This window comes from Pagrus major, chromosome 22 (assembly GCF_040436345.1).
Source record: "Pagrus major chromosome 22, Pma_NU_1.0".
In the NCBI taxonomy this organism is placed as follows: Eukaryota; Metazoa; Chordata; class Actinopteri; order Spariformes; family Sparidae; genus Pagrus; species Pagrus major.
This window is the reverse complement of record NC_133236.1, coordinates 6340228-6364169: the sequence shown is the minus strand read 5'-3', so window position 1 is coordinate 6364169 and position 23942 is coordinate 6340228. Positions and strand designations below refer to the sequence as shown.

Genomic DNA, 23942 nt, shown 5'->3' with positions numbered 1-23942 from the left:
ACAGCTTGGCAAGGCAAACCGCCACCCTCACATGCTGACACATGGATCGGCAGGTCTAGTGCACACTGTTGCCGTGGGAATGTGCGTTTGCAGCCCATATATTGAATGAGGAGTCACTTGTGGAATTGATCCCCTCATGGCCGCTGTGGACAGGAAGCGATTACTGTGAAAAAATCATAACCTATCCTTTAATATAAAAAAAAATCACTTCATGGGGCTACTTTACTCTCATATAATTTACGATGTGTCGTAATATCATGTTTACATTGATTGAACTGTTGTGTGTGTCAGGAGTAAAGGACACAACAATCACATTTAGGTTATAAAACAATAATTGCCAAATATTTGTGAGTTGCCAACAGACTAGTTGTCGTAGCGGTTACAGCTCTTCCTCATTGCAAAATGATGGCATGATGCTGACTGTAATCTCAGGCTAACATTAGGCAGAAATTACTACAATATCATACTGCATCTTACTGCACTTTGTACTGGGCAACTTACCAAATTATCACTCATCTATCAGATGAGTGACCCAAACGGTCGAAATAAAATAGTTCAATAAAGCAAAACACTAGTATTTTGTAATGTTTGTTAACACTAAGATGTGTGTGTTTGACCCGGGCTGGATATTAGTAAAGACAAATTTACATCTGAGAATATATTTTTCACATTTACTTATTGGTCATTTTGAATTTTTTTAAGGATTTAAAGCCAAGCTGAGGCTCAAACAAAGCATGATATGGATATGTGCCATGTACATAGATTATTGGCTTTATTTTGATTTAACTGAGACTGAGCATGCAGACCTGGTTTAAGTTTTAATTAAAGGATAAACTGAGAACCATACAAACCTGCCATGAATGAAACTGCACATTTATATTTTAACCTTTCTGTTCATTGTTTTGTTGCACTACATGTTTACAGTTCTGTTTTCTGTTGATTTTCTCATATTGGTGTATGTACCTCACTCTCTTTAGAACACAGAATTGAGTTTGACATCTGAAAACGTCTGTTGGAGGGAGAACCTCTGGACACAGAAATTTGGGGCAGTTTCCCAGAGTAAAAAAGTCTCGTATCTACAATGGTTTGTGATATTTTCATTCAACCTCTTCCCCTCGGGCCACCAGTTTCACTCACAGTTCAGTCAGCTTGTCTAAACTTTGTTCTAATGGGCAGCTATTAGAACAAAACTGGATGTCCACAGCTTGATTGGTTATTTAACTTCAAACCACATTTCCTTTGACTTGTGTTCATATGCAGTAGCAGTTCTGTTAATGAGGAAATAAACTACCAATTGATTGTATCTGATATTCTCTCTATATTTATATTTTAGTTATTTATACAATTTGTAACAATATTATTTTTGATTTTTATAAAAAGTGACTTTATCATTGTTTACTTAACATATTTCAAGAAGGTGAAAATCAGACTTAGTATTCCATAATTCTAAAATCTCTCTGAAAGTATGATTTACTATATGACTTTAATTTGTTTGCATTTGCTTCCTGTTTTCTGAGCAGTCTTTGTGACTGAACAAGCCCATTTAATGACAGGGACTGTATGATAATATATAGAGAGATGGTATTAACTGCCACAGATTTTACCATAATGATATTACTGAGGCATATATCCCTTTAAAATCTCTCGGTGTCAGTGTGGGCAAGCATCAGTGAGCAGGTGAAAAGCCAGTTAAACTGATCCACTCCTTTTAAAATGTGTGAGTGTGTTTGGTCAGTACTGGTAAACACTGATGATGAGGAGCCTGAATATAAGGTTAAGCAGATAATACCTCTATAGGTTAGAGACAAATGCTGCATATACAATAGTGTTGTGTTTGACACCACGAGTTCAATACCTCTTTTGCATTTGTGGTTCTATTTTTCATTCATTGCAAACAAAAATATCAACTTAATCATTTGAGCGAAAAGTTGAATCTTTGAAAAATGTCCATGAATGTCAGACTATCTCAGTATTTGGTTCGTCCCTCTTCTGCTTTCATGACAGCATTGCACTGACTGCATGGACTCCACACATTAGCGTAAAACCTGCTGACTCATATTATCCCAGCCTGATTTGACAAAATCAGTGTTCCACAAAGCTTCTTGTGATGTCACAGAGTGCTCAGATTTCTCAGTCTTCAACTGCCCCATGCATGTTGAATGTGGTTGAGGTCAGGGGACTGTGGAGGACAGTCCTTCGCCACTAACATCAAGTAAAAAGTCTAAATGGAGTTGGAACAGAAAACCCTACTTTTGCTGCACTATATGAAATAAGTTTTCTCATTGGCCCTACAAGATGCCAGAACAAATACTGATAATAAGTGTCAGAACAACTCTCCATAAACATCATCCATCACTCTCATACCATGTTTGCAGCACCAGGCAGCAGTCTGCTCATTGAGAATCACTGCTGGCTGGTTGATGGTAATGTCCCGCTCTGCTCCAGTGTAAACCTAATGCCAAACAGCTTACAACAAGACTTGTGTTTTTATCTGTCCTTGTTTACATGTTCAACTTTTTGGTGAATGATAGGAATAAATGAGTTTTGTCTTCCTGTGGAGCACCTTTGGCGTATCTAAGCAACAACAAATACATGTGCTAAAGATTTCTTGTTAAAAAAGTCATATATCATTATTTAGTTTGTCATATCACATCCAGTGATATAGAATGTTTTGGGTTATTTAGCTACCTTAATGAGAGACTGTGATTGGACGTGAAGGGATACTTTTGTAAAGTGCCATTTAGTTTTTTGTTTGTTTGTTTGTTTTTTTCCACTTCTCATCTGGATGAATGAAACTATTCAAATGTTCCAGTGCATGTGGTCAGTATAATGATCAGCTGTGCAAGGAATTATCAAAACATCTCTGGAGGAACCTCACTTCCTTTAAATGAGTCCCGCTGTGCACACGAGGACAGTGTCACTCTGTTGTCAAGCTTAACCTTTTACCTGCTGTACTGTTCTCAGATGATGTGGTGCTTTGCCTTGATAGATCTTTAATTTTTTTTTTTTTTTTTTTTTTTAAATAAAGCAGACATAGACCTCCCCTCTGGTCTCCAGTCAGTCATTTAGTCTGATCAGCTCAAAGTTGGCTTCATATAACACTGTAGTTGTGGTTCAGGCTTTTCTCTATCAGCCTGACCTGTTTAATGAAACAGCCCTTAGTCTTTTAACCCTCCTGATGTCTTTATATTCTATTAACTTTAAACCATGCAGCAACAACATCTACCACTCAACAAGTTGGGTAACAACTGTCTCCACTTCATAATGCAGAGCTATTAATTAACGTACTTAATATTATTTGACGTAAACTCATTTTATCACAAAACTTTTTCACCTTTACTTGATGTGGAATGTTAATATTATTACAGGTCCAAGCAGCAACAGTGTTGGAACCCTGTTGTTTATGTTTGCATCATCATTATTATTATTGTTGTTGTTGTTGTTTGGATTATTATTATTATAGCTTTAATTGTGTGTGAACAATACCATCAAAGGTGCAAAGGCCAAATTTCAAGGTTCAAAGATTTATGAGATAGATAACAAAGACATCTGTCAACCACAGAAGGGCGCTATGATAAAAGCAAATGTGTTTTGGTTCATTACTCACTAAATGTACATCACATGATGATTTTGTACTTAGCATACTAACAAGACACATGACCTCATTCTCTTATAGCACAGTATACGTTTTAGAAAAACACTTTCTCACAGAAAGAAGCTCCAAAATAAAAAAGATATAATAAGCACATCCAGTATGAGCTGCTGATTCATCATGGAATATTACTTGCAAATGAACGATAAAGGGCTAAGTAACATGATTTTTCCAAGTAACACATTAAAGGGGCTCTATCCCACTGAGCAGAAACATATCCAAAAATGTCAGTTCAACATCTTTGCCGACACTGAAAAGACGTCCAATGAAGAGCCAGAATGGAAGTTTTTGTGACTTCCTCTCAAAGTTTACTTTTGATGGCTAAGTGACATCCTTAATGGGAAAAACTAAAGTTTTTACAGTGTAATTTTAGACATCTTTTGAACTTCAGCTACAAATGTCTAAAGAACTTCTCGTGTTTTTTTATGATGGCCAAATTTTACCCCAAGCAGCAAAAGCTACAGGGTGAATATGAACCCTGAACCTCAACAGCTGGCACTTTAGTGAGCTACAAGGTTCAGGGTCAAAATCCACGTCACAAAAACTCTCATTCTGCTGTAAGCTTCCTGTCCATTGTGCAGTTAGCAATCCCCTCCCTCCTCTCTATGTCACCACACTTGCACAACTTCTCTTTGTTTTTCGAGGCAGCTTGCTTTGCCTATTTCTCTTTCTTTCAAGTGTTTTTCATCACCTCACCTGTTGAGTAGTAGAAGCCATCACCAGGAGCGCTGGAATTGGAAGCGTTTCTTGTTCAGACATTTCTGTGATTAAGTTACCAGAACAGGAGGATCCTGATCGCTGCCTTTTCCCCGAGCAGACAGGACTGCCTCTTTAAGGGGTTCTCTGTCCTGAACGGATGAAGTGGGCAGGGATACCTCAGAATGTATTTTCTCTTTTACTGTATGAGCAGAGAGACTAACCAAACTCGTAAAGATACGTGTCCACAGGGGCATCATTTGATGTGAAGACACGGCAAAACGTACTGGCTGCACCTGATTGGACGAAGGCCACTCATGGGCCGCTGCTCTGGGATTTCATACTGGACTTATATGGCGGCTCACTTGGAAACTTTCTTTTGTATTACAAAAGCAGCCCAGAAAAAACATTTTCAGGTCCAGGTCCAGTCCAGTCTGATCACAGTAAATCCATCCAGTTCTGATTGCATGGTAGGGATCCGATCTGTCAGTCAGGTCTCTGTGAAGTATAACAGGCTGCTTTGATGGAAAGCTCAGTGCCAGGTCAGTGTTTGCATGGTGCCCATAATCACTGAGGGTAGAACAGATTTGTAGCATTGCAGCCTGTTTCTGAGTCATGTGCCACCTCTCCGACCTCTTTTTCTTGGTCCCATTTCAATAGGTAGATGTAGGGAGATCTGTTCAATCACAGCTGGGCCGAAGTTGATAGAGTTCTTAATAAGAAGATGGATGAGATTTGCCCCGAGATGCTGAAGGCTCTGGACATTGTTGGGCTGTCATGGTTGACATGTCTTTTCAGTGCCGCGTGGAGGTCAGGGACGGTACCTCTGGAGTGGCAGACCGGGGTGGTGGTTCCCATTTTCAAAAAGGGGGACCGAAGGGTGTGCTCCAATTATCGGGGTATCACACTGCTCAGCCTCCCTGGGAAAGTTTATTCCAGGGTGCTGGAAAGGAGGGTCCGTCCGATCGTCGAACCTCTGATTCAGGAGGAACAATGCAGATTCCGTTCAGGCCGTGGAACAGTGGATCAGCTCTTCACCCTTGCAGGTTTGCTGGGGGGGTCATGGGATTTTGCCCATCCAGTCTTCATGTGTTTTGTGGACTTGGAGAAGGCCTACGACTGGGTCCCCCAGGAGTATTGTGGGGGGTACTGAGGGATCATAGGGTACCGGGGCCGTTGGTACGAGCTATCCGGTCCTTGTACGACCAAAGTGAGAGTTGTGTCCGTATACTCGGCGCAAAGTGGAATACGTTTCCAGTGGGTGTTGGACTCTGCCAGGGCTGCCCCTTGTCTCCGATCCTGTTTGTGATATTCATGGACAGGATCTCAAGGCGCAGCCATGGTGACAAGTCCGGTATGGGAACCTCAGAATTGCGTTTTTGCTTTTTGCGGATGACATGGTTCTGTTGGCTTCCTCAGCCCGTGACCTCCAGCAGGCATTGGGGCGGTTCACAGCCGAGTGTGATGCGGTCAGGATGAGGGTCAGCACCTCTAAGTCTGAAGCCATGGTTCTCTGCCGGAAAACGGTGGATTGCCCCCTCCGGTTGGGGAGTGAGCTCCTGACCCAAGCGAAGGAGTTTAAGTATCTCGGGGTCTTGTTCACAAGTGATGGGAGAATGGAGCATGAGGTGGACAGACGGCTTGGTGCGGCGTCTGCAGTATTGTGTGCGTTGTACCGGACGGTTGTGGTGAAGAGGGAGCTGAGCCGCAAGGCGAAGCTCTCGATTTACTGGTCCATCTATGTTCCAACCCTCACCTATGGTCACGAGCTGTGGGTAGTAACCGAAAGAATGAGATTGCGGATACAAGCAGCCAAAATGAATTTTCTCCGTAGTGTGGCTGGGCTCAGCCTTAGGGATAAGGTGAGAAGCTCAGACATCCGGAGGGAGCTCGGAGTAGAGCCGCTGCTCCTTCGCGTCGAGTGGAGCCAGTTGAGATGGTTCGGGCATCTGATCAGGATGCCTCCTGGGCGCCTCCCCTTGGAGGTTTTCCGGGCACGTCCAACTGAGAGGAGACCCAGGGGCAGACCCAGAACCCACTGGAGAGATTACACATCTCATCTGGCCTGGGAACACCTCGGGATCCTCCTGGAGGAGCTGGAAAATGTTGCTGGGGAGAAGGAGGTCTGGAGCTCCCTACTGAGCCTGCTGCCACCGGGACCCGACCCCGGATAAGCGGCGGAAGAAAGAATGAATGAACATCCACAGAGCCCCTTTAAAATTTCAATTTCAAATGTTATCACTCTGTGCTTTGCACTATGTGCCCCAGATTCAGCATGATACATGTGATGCAAAGTGGCCAAACAGTGGCACATTTTCAAATATTCAGTGATATAGAATTCCTCCTTGGTTTCAAATATTTGTCCAGAATAGTGTCATGTCAAATGTGGTTGAAAATCATCCGATATTTCATATCAAAAACCAATCAATTGTAAATATGACGATTAAGTCTCATACTGCCCTCTGACAAGTCTGTCTCTTGATTAGAGTTACTGCTCGTTATCATTTGTACTGAGGGCTAGCTCAGGGCCTTAAGAGGTTAAATTAAACTAGATGTTATTTCCTCTGTTTCTGTCAATCAAGACACAAAGACAAGACTCATGTGAGTCATGTGATTGGCTGTCTACTCATTTACACCAAAGCTATGAACTTGCTTGACTGAAAGAAAAAGATTTTGTGATGAAAAGTGATACGAATAAGGATGAAATAATAATAATATATATTGTACAAAAGATAATTAAACTCCCCCATAGCAATGGTACATTCCAGGGGATGGGCCATTGTCACCTGCAGTGCACCTAATCAGACCACCTGTTATCCCCTATACAGCTGATCTTCTCCCACACAGCCAGTCTTTGTCCCTCAGCATGGTGTGCGTACATGCTTACATAATGTCATGACTTGGTGTTCTTTGATGAGATGTTTACTGTAGGTTTGTACACATTATGGGAGCTGGTGTTGGGTTTGTTGATCACATATGTTGGGATGTCGGTTCACTGGGTGCTCGATTGGTTTAATGATAATTATGGTTGACTGTCACTTATGATGCACTTATGGTGGTGCTAAAGAGCACTTTGTTTAAAGTGAAAAGTATATTTTACAATTATGAAGTTTCCTTTGCACAGTCACCAGCATGAATTTGTTAATCATTATTTATGTTGTTTATTTCCTCTATAGGAAACCACACCAAACAGTTTTCAATCATGCTCAATCATCAATAAAGAAATAAATTAAACCTGAAATACTATAATGGACTATGATTCTGACAGATAAACTATGGTGGGTTCGTTTCCCCACACTGGCAACAGTCTCGTCAGGATAGCCACAGTCAGCCAATCCTTCTTTTCATATATTATGTAATATTCTGAGACTTTAGTTCACATTTCAGTTATTTTACATGGGTTTGTGTATTTTTCTAGATGATTTAATATTGTCCTTAACAATTTGGATCTCCATATAAGATCAGCACACAACCACCGCCCCAGCTGGTGCCACCCCTGCCCCTGCAGCAGTCAGCGCTCGCTCTGTCTATGAGACAGCTGGTGTCTGTTCTCTGACTTGCAGCCTTTAACCACGTGCACATCAACCTCTTGAAATGGGATGGACTGTGGTTTATTTGTGCCTTCACAGCAAGGCACGCCGTTTGGTGTGCCTGGGTATAAATACCTGACAGAATCCTGGGAACTATTTAATAAATCTAACTGCCTACTAATTTAACGCTTGAACTAACGACAGTCTCCCTGTACTAGAAGACACAACAAGACTCAAGTGTCAGGCTTTTGGGCGGATAAAAGGACAAGAACAGGTAGGCTTCTTTGTAGGTCAAACCTTTTTGACCTACAGACTCATTAATTATAATTTTACTGTAGGCATGAAATGATCAATCCATCACTACCTGCTTTGTAACCTCCTGAGTATATACTGAAAGTGTTTCTGTGAATGTACCACTTGGTTATCTTACAAAATTGCTATTCATGTCAATCATCATCCCGTTTTCCCAGAGTCAAGGTGATGTCTTTAAATGTGTTTTGTCTAACCTACAGTACAAAATTCAGAGATGTTCAGTTCAAGAAAACACAAAAAAATCTAAAATAATAAATGACCAGAATTGTTAATAAATAACTCACTTCAGCACTAGATTTTATTCTTGACTTAGTGTCATGAGCATTTATTCTGCTAATATTTCTGATTATAAACATATTAGGATGCTAACATGACATTATTGTTTGAATTAACACATGAATTGCTTTATGATACCATTATACTATAGAGTAAATAAAGTAATTCTTAGAACATTTAAGCACTTTCAACAAACATTTTCAGTTTAAGCGCCACATGCAGAAAATCAAACAGACTTTTTCTATATTGTGAGGGCTGTGATCTGAGGTCATCTCTTTTGGTTTCTATTGCTCGTTGTTTTCTTTGCAGTTACTTGTTGGCAGGAAACAACTTGCCTGATTGTCAATCTTTTTGCCCATCTACACTGCCTGAGAGTTGGTCCCGTGTCTAACAGGCCATCCATCACCTGTGTAGGTCTGAGGACTACAATGAACATTCAGTCTGCCATCAACAAAGAGCTCTTCATCCCTCGTGATGAGCGGATGCTGGTGGCAGTGGAGGTGCGGAGGAGGACAAGGAAGAGGATGTCCTCCCTGCTCCCTGGAGCCAAAGCAGACTACACCACATTCATCTGTGTTTCAGGTTAAATCTGAATTTTATACTTTCTTTATTTCAGAGGTCTGAGCTGCTTGCCCCAAGCCATTGCTTCCCATAACATAATACAAACACTTCCATTATTAACATAATACAAAAATTATAAAATGTATTTAAACATTGCACTAGGCTTGTCGTGGTATTCAGTGTTCCTGATGTTACGCATGATCAGGCTTGCACCAATTACATTACCTGCCCTACGAACCCAAACCATCATTTTACTCTTAAAAAATCAATATTTGGACGATGGACGCCACGATTACAAGCTGAGGCATCTACTCCATGCAGCAGCGAGGCCAGCAGCAGAGTCTCAGCACAGAGTAACTGGAGTCACATTTCACTTTAGCTTGGAGAGAGTATAAATTTGTTTGCAAAATATTGATTTAATCCATCTATCCCATTGCAATTCCATTTCCACGCTGTTTCTTTTTGCTATTAGCTTCTCGATTTGCTTCGTCACTTAGCTTCTCCTTTTAATGCAAATTGGTCATGGGATGTAAACGCTCTAAATTAATTAGAGCCACAGACCATAATTGCACTGCACATTCGCATTTTCCTCTGACGTTACGCTCATTGTGGAAGTTGTCATGTTGACATGTATGTATGAAACATAATAAAAGCATAATGCAGCCCAAACTACTGTACAATACACATGAAAATGGTGAGTGTAAAATCAGTTTCTTGGACTTAATGTTAAACATACAATATGTAACGTCTGCCGCTAGGGGGCGCTCTGTCAGTGTTGACAGGGGGGGAATAAGAGGGAGCGAGGGAGAGGAAGTGAAAGTGACAGAGTGCACAGAAAAGAAACTGTCCTTCACCTGTTGTGTGTATTTTCTTCATGTCTGTGACATGTTCTGCACATACAGACATTAAAACTGTAGTAAAATGCTGACATGATGTCCAATGACTGTCTACAGGTCGTTTTAGGGCTATTTTAGCCAAGAACTGCACGCATGTCGCAGTAGAAATAGGCGAGACTCTGAATCTCTAGATGATGCGATGCAGCAGCCACGCTTGACATACAGGAGAAGCGCGTCTCATGTATCCAGCATGAATAATCTAACCTATTAACATGGACGCCACACTGCAGCACTGCACACGCATCCAGTAAAATATACAATTTTTTTCTTACTCCTTTATGCCTAAGTTAACATTTAAAGGTGTCATTTGTAAAATATGGTCAGAATTTGAAGGCGGCTCCAAAAATATAGGGAGCAGCATATCACCAGACTTACCAACAACTGCTGCTCTTTGCTAACCATCCTTGGCTGTAGCTAGCTACAGTTTAGCTCAGGGCTCAGTTAGATGTGGATCTAGCGGCCCTTGAGTTTGCCTTGACAGAGACCTGGATCGAGGGGGTGGGGTGTTGAGGGGTCACTTCGGGCAACAGGGCACAGGAGAGGCATGAAGCGGCAGAGGAGAGAGAGAGTGTCAGACATCAGCAGTTGGTGAAAATGGCGTGTATAGCCAGAATATTTTCACATCTCACCCTGTGAATTGAGGATTTATTTGGACCAAACCAGAGGTGATTGTGGAAAGGCAAACCAAGACTGTCTTGGTGAGTTTCATTGTGTTGCTGTCAAGTTTGAATGATGTGTGTTGATGAGTTAATGAAGCATTTAAGCTGGTTTTGGCTTCGGTAAAAGAGAAACACTTGAATTCAGGAGGTGTGCGGTTGTATTTTTCTGATTGGTAAGGAAAAGACAGGAAAGAGAATTCCCTTTCTTGACATTGTGTTCATTTGTTTTGTTCCTTCATTAAACTAACATTCTGACCATATCTTTGTTTCTTTAAGAGCATTCTGAATTTTAATGCTTGCTGCTCATTTTATTTTTTACTGCCTGCTGTTCCTCATAAGACACAAATAGACTACTATTATTAGAACTGTACACTGTCACATTTTCTAAAGGAATGTGTGTGAAAGTGAAAGTTTAGGTTTAGTGGTTTCGTTAATGTGGTAATGTGAAAAGGTAGTCTTTCTGCTGCCTGCCCTATCTGTCTACATGGAGTTTGCCTTTAAGAATTATCAATAACTATTATACACACTAACTGAAGCCAATCTAATTTAATAGTGAGATAAATGCAGTGGCTATTGGTATTAAGAGCTACATGAATATTAAAATCACCCACAATCATTACTGTAGCTGTTTTAAGGACTAAACTTGAGAAAAACTCTGAGAATTCAGATAAAAATCCAAAATATGGACCAAGGTAAACTATAACAAATAGGATTGGCTGTAGAGTTTTACAGGTTGGGTGAGAAAGACTAAGAATAGGGCTTTTGAATGAATAATAATTGAGTTTAGGTTTGGGAGTGATTAATAAGCTTCCTTGGCTGGTGTCTCGAGGAGTGTGAGCATTAATATGACTGGGGAGGGAGCACACTGAGGGACAGGTTTAGGGTGGGTAACTGCTCTATTAGAAGGGCAGAGGAGCGTGGAGGACTGCAACTCTGCCTCCTGGTCTGAACTCTGTGTTGTCGTGGTTTTGGTCCAATAATAAACTTGGTCAAATTTCTAGATACCAGAGTCACTCCATCCAAATTGGGATAAACGCTGTTTCTCCTAATCAGACCAAGTCTTCCCCAGAAAGTGAACATGGCATACTCTGAAGGTCTGTTGGTTCTGAAGCATACTGGTGAGGGTCCAGGCTGGCTGGGATGTTGTCTTTGATGTGCTGTACAAGCAGTTTCTATAAGTACTTCATCAGAATCGGGGTGAGAGCCACAGGGTGGTAGTCAGTACGACTAGACACGGCAGACTTTTTGTACAGGGAGGATGACTGCTGTCTTGAAGCAGGTTGGGACACTCTCCTGTGACAGCAATATGTTACAAATGTCAGATTGGCACATGTTTTTAGTACAGAGAGGGATGTTATCAGGACAAGCAGCTTTTCTCCTATTCATTCATTCAGGACGGGATACTGACAGTGTCTGGTCCTCTGGAGGTGAAGTAGACATTGTCGAGGAGGATCAAAGCAAGCATAAAACGTGTTAGCTCATCTGGCAATGTGGACTCACACATGATGGACACACTCCTGCTTTTGTTGCCTGTGATATCCTGAATAGTCTGCTTCATATCTTTAGTGCTGTTGGTGTTGAGGTCCCTCTCTAGTCTTTGCTGATGTCTCTTTGCCTCTCTGATGCCAGGCTTGCATTACACTGGTGGGAACCCCGGGAAATGATAGTCTTTGTGATCACCACACCATCAACACAACTATGGCGTGGCTGATGTGTGTTCCTCGAGATTGATGTTGTAATCTGTGCACTCATAACAGTCCTCAAGAGCTGCTGTAGATTGATCGGTCCACAAAACATTTCTGGAGTTCCACAGCAAAACGGCGTTGCAACATTCTCCTAAACAACTGAAGTAGATGGGGACTTGTTTTAAAATGTAATTAACAACTAAAAAAGAAAAACCCACATAAAATGACTTCATGCAGCCAGTGTATTCCAGGTCTCTGGAAGCCTCGAGGTCCCAGATTGATTTTAAAAGAAAATATTTACACCCTTGATTTGTGGTCAAGCTCATGCCCCACTTCAGAGGGGGAACAAGGTAACCTTTTTAGCTTAGCAACTACACTGAAGATTTTGGTTTGAAAAGGGGTATAAATAAAGTCTTTGCAGTTCAATTTGGGAACTCTGGGCTTCTGACATGGATTACGCCAGACAAGCTGTATGGAGCCATTTTATGTTTTTTCCAGTTGTGTTTTAAACATTCAAAACAAGTCCCCAGCTACTTCAGATGTCCTGTAGTATATTAAGCAGTAACCAGAATACACTCTTGCATAGGTCATATTTTATGTAGCGCTGATAAAAAACAAAAGGTATTTGGTCACAAACAAGCTCCAAAACTGAAAAGCACCTCTTGTGTTATAAAACTACATATATGGGCGCATAGCCGATAAAATGTATATGCCATTTGCGTAGGTAATGACTTTGGTCTTGTCTGCTCTCACATCTAGAGGCTGGTTAAAAGCTGCAGGGATAAGTTTTTGCGCTCCTGTCACCTTTTTCTGCCTAGCTCTGGTGATTCACACATCTGGGTGTTGTCTGTTATATGTTCGCATGTTGGACGTATTTCCACTCACAATCCGTACAGCTGCTGCATTTTTGGGTGAACTTATCCTTTAGTTATTCAGGGTAGCAAAACGCTAGTTAAACATAAAATTCAATGTTCTATTGTAAAATTATTATTGAAGACTTTCAAGGTTTTTTTTTAATAGACTTAAACTGTACTGTAAACAGTACAGACAATATATTGTATTTAATGTTCTACCTCATTAATTTTATAAACACAAGGTACAAGGTATTTTAGTCACCATTACACAACACAGGGTTGCTTGAAATGAAATGAAAGTTTGTAAACTCCTTCATGCTACACAAACTACAAAACATATGTACAGTTATTTATATACAAATACACAAACACAGAGCAGCAGCAACAAAATGGATAAGATAATGTGGTCGGCATCTTCATATTCAAAAGTTCGACATCTGAAAAACACTTTGTCTGTGATCACCAAGCATCGATATTAGTTCAGCTCCCCTCTTCCAGCTGTAGTCCTGTACTCTGTCGGCTCAGAACATGGTGCGTCTGTCCAGTCCAACAGCTAAATATGTGCTTATTCTGAATTTGATGGCAACAACACGTTTGAAACAAGTGGGGAGTTCTCAAAAACACCTGTTTGCAACATTTGACAGGTAAACGGGTTCATTGGTAACAGGTGATAGTACCATGATTGGATATGAAAGATGCATCCTCGAAAGGCTCAGTCATTCACAAGCAAGGATGGGACATGTTCACCACTTTTGACACTTGCAGTTACTTCCTGAATCCTCAAACTTTGATTATTTCCAGGTTAATGTGACAGTTTTAGAGATTTTCAGTGTGGCCTCAGACTTGAGGAAACCTGCGTGTGTGCGCTGCAGCGCAAGTTTCATTGCTAGTTTTAGACCGACGCCTGAAAGGCTGCTTTCAGTAATTCTTTAAATATTACCATGCATGCGGTAATGTCACTGCAGCAATTATTGTGCCACAAAACTAAAAGCCGTTTAAACTTGACAGGACGGAGGAAACTCTCCAGAAGAAGCAGAATTAAATGTTAAGCCTCTGAAATAAATATAAAAACTTTAAGACAGCTCTAATGGAGCTCAGGATTTATCAGGACAGCTGCTTTATTCCAAACAATTTTTGTGGGTGGGGGTGTGGGGAAGAACACAGAACTTTAATTAACACGAGTGACCTTTCCTGTCTGTGGGTCAGGAAATTTAAGTAATCAATGAAGTCAATCCGATGTGTCTCATGTGCTGGCTTTCTCAACAGAGAGACACACTTGCTGCAGGTAATGTAATTAATATATTCCTCCATTAAAGGCGTATTTCACCCACCCGCATTCCATCCGTTATTAATCAGCATGATACATTTCCTGAGCCGTGCTGCCTGATCCATGCATCACCGTTACATACACAGACGCGCATCAGCCCTCCTCCTCAGTTAAATATAATTTATCATTGTAATTTCTCATATGTAGTCAAACAGAGTTGTTGATGGGACAGAGGATTGGGAAATGGCAAAAGCAGATGGTCTACCAGCCAAGGACCAAATACCTGTCTCTCAGTGGAGATGAGTGCTGCTGTATACATAGCAACGTGCGGTCCTGGTGCACATAACACTGTGATTGGTTTAATTAATGTTATGCCCAATACGCACCCATGACTAATTTAAAGTCTAAATGTATCCCTACTGTGTCTTGCGCCTTACTTGCACCCAGATTACCTGCTGTTTATCCAACAGAAGGGAGTTGGACATGCCCTAAACACATTTATCCCATGCACTTCAGAACAAGCGCTATAGTTAAATTTATCATTTAAATAGGGCCCATGGTCATAGTAGTTCATCAGGGATATCATTGTTTGTATGATCTGTTTACCTAGTGACCAACACGAGGCCACATCAGCTCCTCATTACAAAGGTGAAGCGGTTTGGTGGCTCCTCCTCCTTCACCAGGAGGTCCCAGTGGAAAGTGGAGCAGCTCAGACAGGTCAACGGCATCAACCCCAACAAGGTCAGCAGCATTTAGGCACTGTTCTTACCCATAGTGGTCCATAAAAGCACCTGTAATGATACGTTACATACACCCCCCTAAAAAACTTTAAACAATTTAGCGTTGTTGATGTACTTGCATTTTGGGGTTCTATCCACATTGTTGAATGCACTTGTAAGTCATGTTTGACAAAAGCATCAGCTAAACAAATGTGATGTGATGTGATTGTTAACTTTGTTCTCTTGTACTCTGCTCTCCTAGGACAGCCCTGAGTTCGACCTGGTGTTTGACAATGCTGTGGACCAGTGGGTGGCCAGCTCATCAGCAGAGAAGTGTATCTTTGTCCAGATCTTGTATCACGCCTGCCAAACCTATTGGGAGGGGAAAGCAGGGAGTCTGGGAAAGGCAGGGAAACTGGGCAAGGTGGGACGCAAAGGGAAACCAAGTCAGCGTGTTCAAGATGAAGTTAGAGCTGGTCCAAGTGACTCCTCATCAGGCTCTGCAGCAAAAACCCTGCGGGCCCGAAGAAAGAGCTATGTCCCCCCCAGACAGGCAGAGTTCATCAACTGCCAGTCCAAACTCACAGGAGGTAGTGTCACATAATTATTGAGGTTCATAATACTGTGGAAATCATTTAGTTTGTACGTGAATTAACATAGTTGTAATGTGTTGTTCTTTCAGATGCCTGCACTATGAATCTGGTCATCTACCGCTGCAAAGCCTTCTTGAATCGTATGAAGAATATGATGGTTGCAAACCAAAGATCATCAGGTCGAGGTAAGGCAGTGACTGAAGTGCTGTATATTTAATTTATATTCAGTTGGTATGCTTGTATTGCAGAAACCATATCAGAAACGCAACCCGAGTAAACAGTTGAAAGGCCTCACCAGGGGTTGGCAAATCAGATCTTCATCAGGTGTAACCAAAGGCTATTTTTTTCTACACAACTAAACTTCTTTTCTTCTAATCTAAACTATCCCATCTTTCACAAAAAATAAACGGCTAATTTCAGAAATGTACTGGTTCAAGCAGATATTGTTTTTAGTGAATTGAATTTATTTTAGTTTTTGAGACAACTTTGTTGTGATTTGTTTTCATAAAATGAACAGAATTTGCTTTGTTACTGTATGTGTGGCACAGTGGCTCATAGGGCTGGGTATTGCCTGAGCTGAACTTGCAGCAGAAAAGGTTATAAACATTACTGAGCTGTAATTAAATGGAAAAAATAAAGTGCATATACACTTAAATGCAAATATTTTCTCTTTGTTTGAGTTGAAATGTAAACAAAGTGCTACTATAATAAGGCTGAGGAAGTGCCCTAGTTTTGGACAACACAATAACTCACATAGGACTGATGGATATAATAAAAGACCAGTGAGACTCTTCAACTCCATTCGTAACTTTACTGAATAAAGGCTCTGAATTCAGTTTGAAATTGTCGTCTTTGTGCAGATAACAAAAAATTCAAATAATAAAAAACGATTATCAAAATCATCTGGCGGGCCAGTTTTGGCTAAAACTCAAAATCAAGAGATTCCCTTTCACTCAACTAAACAGTGCACTCTGACAGTAAAGGGAAATAGTGTAATCCCAATATATAAGCTAACAAGAAAGCTACAGCTAAATAATTCAGAAGTCATCTGACTATGGAAAAGCTGCATGTCTTAGCTTAACAGGTCATCTAGTTTGCTAAATAGCTTAAGTAGCACAGTCAGAATTAACACAATGTCTTAACACAGGAAACACAAATTATCAGTGATAATATTACACATTCTGAACATTAAGTGCTATATATATGAGCTACACAGCATTCATTTTTCTAAGACAAACACTCCTCTCATGCATGCATGCAATGACTCAACTGAGAATGGGAATGCTGCAGTGTGCTATGTGCACACCTAAGGACCCACTGTGGATGCAGCTGCAGTGTAGGCTGCTCTGTCTATGCCTGACTGGATGGTACAGTAAGTAATGATGTTATAAGTTTATTAGTCATGGTTAGTATTACTCGCCCATATAATGTCTTCTGTGGCTCTTGATGTCATGTTGATGTGACTCAGATGATCTGCAATTATGCGTGAAGATGACATATTTACACAACTGCATAAAAGTTTGAGGTGAAAAAATGTAATGTGTTGTGTTGAATAATGTGAAATGCCACTTGGTGCTTCCTGAAGCACATCCAGGTTGGATTGGTTTGATGGACACTTCTTATATACCATATGGTCAAGCTGTTTCCACAGCAGCTCAATAGGTTTGAGATCTGGTGACTGCGCTGGCCACTCTATTATAGACAGAAAACCAGCTGACTGCTCAGTCACTAAATGTTTCTTCATAGTTTGAAGCTGTGCTTTGGGTCATTATACTGGTGTAGGATGCAAAAATAGAGTGATAGCCTTCCTTATTCAAGATCTTTTTGACCCTGTACAAATCTCCCACTTTACCAGCACCACCTTCACAGATGGTGTCAAGCACTCCTCCAGCATCTTTTCATTATTTCTGCGTCTCACAAATGTTCTTCTCATGATCCCAACACCTCAAACTTAGATCTGTCTGTCCATAACACTTTTTTCCTTATTCCTCTGTCCAGTGTTGGTGTTCTTTTGCCCATATGAATCTTTTCCTTTTCTTGGCCAGTCTCAGATGGGTCTTTTTCTTTGATGCCCTGCCTAGAAGGCCAGCATCCTGGAGTCACCTCTTCACTGATGACATTGAGACCGGTGTTTTGTGGGTACCATTTAATGAAGCTGCTAGTTGAGGACCTTTTAAGGCATCTGTTTCTCAAACCTGAGACTCTGATGTACTTGTCCTCTTACTCAGTTGTGCACCAGCATCTCTCACTTCACTTTCTATTGTGGTTAGAGCCAGTTTGTGCTGGTCTTTGATGGAAGCAGTACACACTGATGTATTAGATCTTAAGTTGCTTAATAAGCTGACAGAAGCATTGAATAGCCTTTATTCTCAGACGAAGAATAGACTGAGTTTCAGAATATTTTTTTTTCACTGAGACTCAGACCCACAAATGCTGATGCTCCAGATACTCAACTAGCCTAAGGAATGCCAAATGAATTGCTTCACAAAAGTTTTCATCTGCGCTGACATAATTGCACAAGGGTTTTCTAATGATCACTTAGCCTTTTTAACACAACGAATTTGGATTAGCTAACACAATGTGACAGTGGACCACCGGAGAGATGGTTGCTGAAAAGATATTGAATGATATTTCATTAAAAATCAGCCATTTCCAGTAGAAAAGAATTGTGCCTTTTCTAAGTTTTCAAAATTACAGAAATTTCTAAGTGACCCCAAACTTTTGAACGGTAGTGTATATCAAAAAGCTTATGTAATGAACTGGAGGTGTATGTATTTACCAGGCAGAGAGGGTTTACAATTCAAGAAAAGATGCTGTTTTCTCATATGAACACAAGACAATGTCCAGAGTTGCCCTTTTACACATAAAGCACACAACAGAGGATTGTCTGTGTCAGAGGTATTCATCGGAGTCTGGTTACATTTTAGAATGCAGGTGCTTAATTGAGGCTCTGGGGGTTCTAGTATTAGGAATAGTATTTCTACATCACCTAACCTCTTAGAGCAAGTCAAGTAACAGCCACCTTGTACTTGTCTAATTAGTTACCTTAGACTGAGGATGCTATGAAAACCAATAATGCATCAAGAATTGGGTAGATCAGGACAGGAAATTATTATTAGAAGATTGTTTTTTTCATATTGTGTAGCCTAAAACTGTAAATGTTGTCCTTCTCCTTGTTGTCTCCATGTTGTACAGATGGTAGGTAAACTCTTGTTTTAGCCTTTTTCCTGTACAGACTACTTCTGTCAGCTAATGTGATTAATGAATTGATTTGGGATTTTTCCTACATAAATGCTACAGTAGGAATTTGACAAAATTCCACAATCCAATAGGAGGGAAGTCACATGGTCGACAGTCTGACAGGAAGCGATCCACAAATGGATCAACAAAATATCAATTTTTATAAATAACACAATTTTTGTGGTGAAACTATTTACATTTGTAAAACCTATATTTTTTTATATGAAAATATAATTTGTGTTTACAAAGTAAAGTGGCTTCCTTGATTGGTACTGCACAAACAAACAGAAATGCCGCTTGTCCACTGGCAATGTGAAAGGAGACAATCGTCCGTTTTTAGTGGTCTTTTAGTGTTTAAAATCCTGCATGTATACACTAATTTTGGTGTAGAAGTGGTGAAGGGGTGCTCAGAATTCCTAGCTACATCCTAGCGTAGAGAGAGGCTGCATCTGACTGTATCATTTCCAATCCATTAAAACTCCTGCCAAGAAGATGATCAGTGGAGTCAAGCTCAGACATTACTGACACTTTCCTTCACTAAACAGAAAGACTGCCGTTTCCTTTTCTCAGGGACATTTAGAATTTTTAGAGTATTCTGGGATTCAAAACAACAAACTTCCCGTCCCAGGTTTTCACACTTCACCCGTCTTCAGGGTATATATTCCAGTCATATCATCCTAGGCCTGTGTCTCTCAGTCATTTTTCTTTCTGTCTTTTTGTCTGTTGTCCTCACTGTGCTGCACCTCTCTGCTGCAGCAGAAAGGCCTCTCTGTGATGTGGCGGTCAGATGAGAGGAGACTTTGTTTATTTTTGGGGACATCGGTACAATAGATGGTCTATAGGAAGCCTGGGGCTCTGAGACTGACAGAGAGCACTGCGCACCATTGAACCCGCTGATAGGGGCAGTGTAATGGGTGGGAGACGTGCCAGGCTGCAGCAAGGCCCCAGTTACAGTTCAACAGCACTTCATGCTTAACCTCAGTTGACCTGTGACATGGGATTCCATTGACATACTTAAGTTGTATTTTTTTTTAAATGTACTTATCATACACTACTCAAAATGAGTTAAGGATATTGGGATATTTTTCACTTGCTTGTTTATGCTGTGACATATTTGAATTTTTATTTTGTTTTGTGAATATTTTTGGTCCCCAAAAATAATGCAACACATTTCATTTGACTGTTATTGCATATCCATGCACATGCATATATGCACCCATATTCCAATATCCCCAACTAATTATGTGTACTGTATTTAATCATACCATACTAAGTGCATCTTACATTTTCCCTATATTTAGCTGCATTCATTTTACCATCTACCTTTACAAGCCTTCCAGGTCCCGCTGCTGAGAAGCATCCCCACAGCATGATGCTGCCATCACCATGCTTCACGGTGGGGATGGTGTGTTTGTGGTGATGTGCAATGGTTGGTGTACACCAAACATAGCCTCTAGTCTGATGGCCAAAAAGCTCCTTTTTGGTCTCATCAGACCAAAGAACCTTCTTCCAGTTGACCTTGGAGTCCCCCACATGTCTCTGGGTGAACTTTCTTCAACAGTGGCTTTCTCTTTGCGCCTCTCTTGGAAATGTTTTTGTATCCATCCCCTGACTCATACTTTTCAATAACCTTTTGTGTGAGTGTTCTTTTGTCTTCATGGTGTAATTGTAGCCAGGAATACTGATTAACCAGTGACTGTACCTTCAGACACAGGTGTCTTTATACTACAATCACATGAGACACATTCACTGCACTGAGGTGGTCTCCATTTCACTAATTGCGAGACTACTAGCACCAACTGGCAGGACCTCTGTTGAATGAGGTCAGTCATTTTAAAGGGGGGTGAATACTTATGCGATCACTTATTTTACATCATATATTTTGAATGAATTGACATTACTTTGTAGAAATCTGTTTTCACTTTTGAAAATTATTCATCATTTTTTTTCTCAAAAAAGCCAAATTATATTGACCTTGATACCATTTATAAATATAAAATGTGTGTATAAATCTATATATATATATATATATAGTAAAGTTATTAACTTAAGTCTACTTCCCATTGCTTAATGCACTAAATTCACATTTGCATAATACAATTTTGAACAGACTTTAAAAGCAATTGTACTATAGTACACTTAGAAATACATTACAGGAACGACTACCTCACTAATGAAGAGATGGAACATTTTTTAAACGTTAGTGCAGGATAGTGCTCTGGTAAATTAGGGAAATTGTCTTTAGAGTTCAGGGGTCAGGGTCATGCGCAAAGGGACTTCAGCAGAGTAATACTTGCTGACACAGTCACTGACACAAAAAAAATGTGATTATGTTATATTATACAGCAGTGGATACAAACAAACAGAGCTGTCAACAGTTTAGCTGAGACATTCAATGGGATTTTGTGAAGTTTGCCAAAAGTTAAATGTTTTTCCCTCAGTTAATTAATACATTTAAACATTTTCTCCTGTTTCTTTGCCTTGTCCGTGCTAATTGAAACATTAATAAGCAAGGAAAACAGGTTATGAAGAACATCTGTTTGTGGTTTGGTACAGAAACACATCATCTGTGTTCCTGCAGGATTTCAGGGATCTGCCTGGAGACGTGATTGTAAATATTTCCTGTGTTGTGTCAAATCAATTTCTGAATGTGTGACTGCTCACTAAGATAAAATTCTCTTTACATGCTTTCTCTTCTTTTATGTGTGCAAACAGGTCAGCCTGGACAGCGTGCCACAGGGAGCACTATAAGTAATGTAGTTCAGAGGGTAAATGTGTCTCTGGGGGAGCGTGGAGACAGACTGACTCGTGCTGAGGACAAGACTGTGGAGCTGATGCACAAAGCCCATCAGTTTGCAGACACTGCTCACAAGGTGACATAAACATGCAGTTATTCTACAAGTTAAATAACTTGTTTCTGCTGCAGGGTGACACCTACGGAATTGGTAAAAAAACATGCCTGCTCACTGTTCTAAATAACTGGTCTCACTTCCCTATCACTATTCAACTTGCTCCTCCAGGCTGCTGCCGACAGTACACATGGACTCTCATTTGTTCATCAAAGTCTTGTTGGCTAGATAGTCTTGTTAAAATATACAGTCAAATTATATTCATCATTTGTGAGCTGTACACAAAATTATTTACTTTGAAACTTGCTAGCATAACCATAGCTTAGCTTTCTGGTTAACTGTCAGCCAAGTCTGCGATTGCAGCCATTCTAGACAATGCTCATGGCTCCACCAGGGGAGACACAGCAGGTTTCAGAAGTGTCCCAGGAGCGGTGCTTCACTCTGCTGCTCAATTTTCAAAATAAAACAGCACAGACTACAAACTACAGCACAACAAAGTCAGAAATAATGATAATAAACAAACACAAAACACACAAAAGAAGAAACTATTTAATTATGTGGCCTGTTCAACAATGGCAGAAGCACAACAATCAAGGAAACATGATGAAATAAAGTCAATCTGAGCAAGTCAACAATTTCAGGCAGGCATGACGCTCCAGTTCTGAAACGCTCCCAGTGTGACGCTGTGTGGAGGACGGAACAAAACGGCGACGTAACTGACACCTCACTGAGATGTGACCAGTGGAAGCAAAACATGACAGCTGAGCCAAAGGGTTCTATGAGCTGAACGCGCTACTTTACTTCCAATTACAAAGCATTATATATGACATAAGAGCCTGATGGGATTGTAATGATTGAGCCATTAGTTAAACGGTGGGGTGTTGTTAGGGAAAGAGTGAAAAACTAAAGATAATGGCCGCAAAATGCATGAAAATATAAATTAATGATCTTATGTTTTTTCCATGTTAGAAGTTATAATACCCTGCAAGGTGTCCATAACCAGGAGTTAATGGACTCTGCAGAGACAACAGTTCTGCCCTCTAGGTCATCCATTAATTCCTAATAATGGACACCTCATCAGTCATTATTCTTTACATAATATATGTAATAATACAGATTTTAATATGAGTTTGTATTGGTTTTAACTACAACAAATGTATTTTTGATGTTTTATTACCCATGCAGCTGGCCCTGAAGTACTCAAAGTAGAGTCTGTTGGAGGATGAATGGAGCTCTTCAGGGTGTTAGAGATGATTACTGTAACATGGACACTAACGCTCTGTGATGCAGTCTGGGCCCAGCAGATGCTGCTAACTCCTCGTGAAAGCCTGTTTGTGAGAAGAGGACTGGAGAGGAGCGACCCTCAGGCTTTGGACTGTAACTAAACTGCTTCTCTTATAACTGACTGCAGCCAAAAAACTTAATACACTTTAACCACCTTTTGATTTGACACTTGTGCCTCACGGGGATCATCTACAATGTGTTCACTCTGAATGTTTTTCCTGTTATCAGATTAATCTCTTGTTGTTTATGAGAAAGCTGGACTTTAAGCTGCAGTAGCTTAACATTGTTTTTTGTATAATTAGCTTTAAACACTCCTATTGATTTTTTATTCATAAACATCAAATTGTTTTTACCCAGCACAAGGTAGCCTACTTGTCTGACCTAAGATCCATGTGACAGGTGGCAGTGCTCTGCGTGAATGGTGCTTTTGTTTTTTTAAGTGCACTAAATGTTTGATTTTATAGTACTCTGCACTTTATCACCACTTGTTGTCATCATTCTGTGTTCCTGATATGTGTGTGTGTCTGTGTGTCTGTGCAGTTAACAGTGCACACTGTATTGTGATGTTGTCAAATCTACGTTCTCGTCATTGTTCACGTCGATGTGTCCTGAACACTCATCCGAATGTTGGATGATTAGTTTTCGTCTGCTGTCCTGTGTCTTCTGGTCTGTGTATGTTGTCATGGGTTTTAAGTTTGCATGAGAGGTCTGGAGAGTCAAGTGAAGGCGAGTCAGGTAAGTCAGAGTATTTTTCATTAAGAAGTGTTCCCAAGTGAGCACTGTGAGTAAAGCTGTTCTGTGTAGAAATGTCAGGATGAATTCAGAAGGTTGAAATGTTGCCTTTAGTTGAAAGCCTTCATGTTGATGAC

At 40.5% G+C, this 23942-nt stretch overlaps 1 protein-coding gene across 1 annotated transcript; it reads left to right on the top strand.

The window, feature by feature from the left end:
• The first annotated feature begins 8894 nt into the window (after nucleotides 1-8894).
• stxbp6l (syntaxin binding protein 6 (amisyn), like) lies at nucleotides 8895-22998 on the top strand. Its single transcript, XM_073492416.1, has 6 exons — nucleotides 8895-9048; nucleotides 14999-15129; nucleotides 15370-15697; nucleotides 15790-15902; nucleotides 21661-21813; nucleotides 22975-22998. The coding sequence occupies exons 1-6, from the start codon at nucleotides 8895-8897 to the stop codon at nucleotides 22996-22998; spliced, it is 903 nt and encodes a 300-aa protein (XP_073348517.1).
• Nucleotides 22999-23942: the final 944 nt, after the last annotated feature.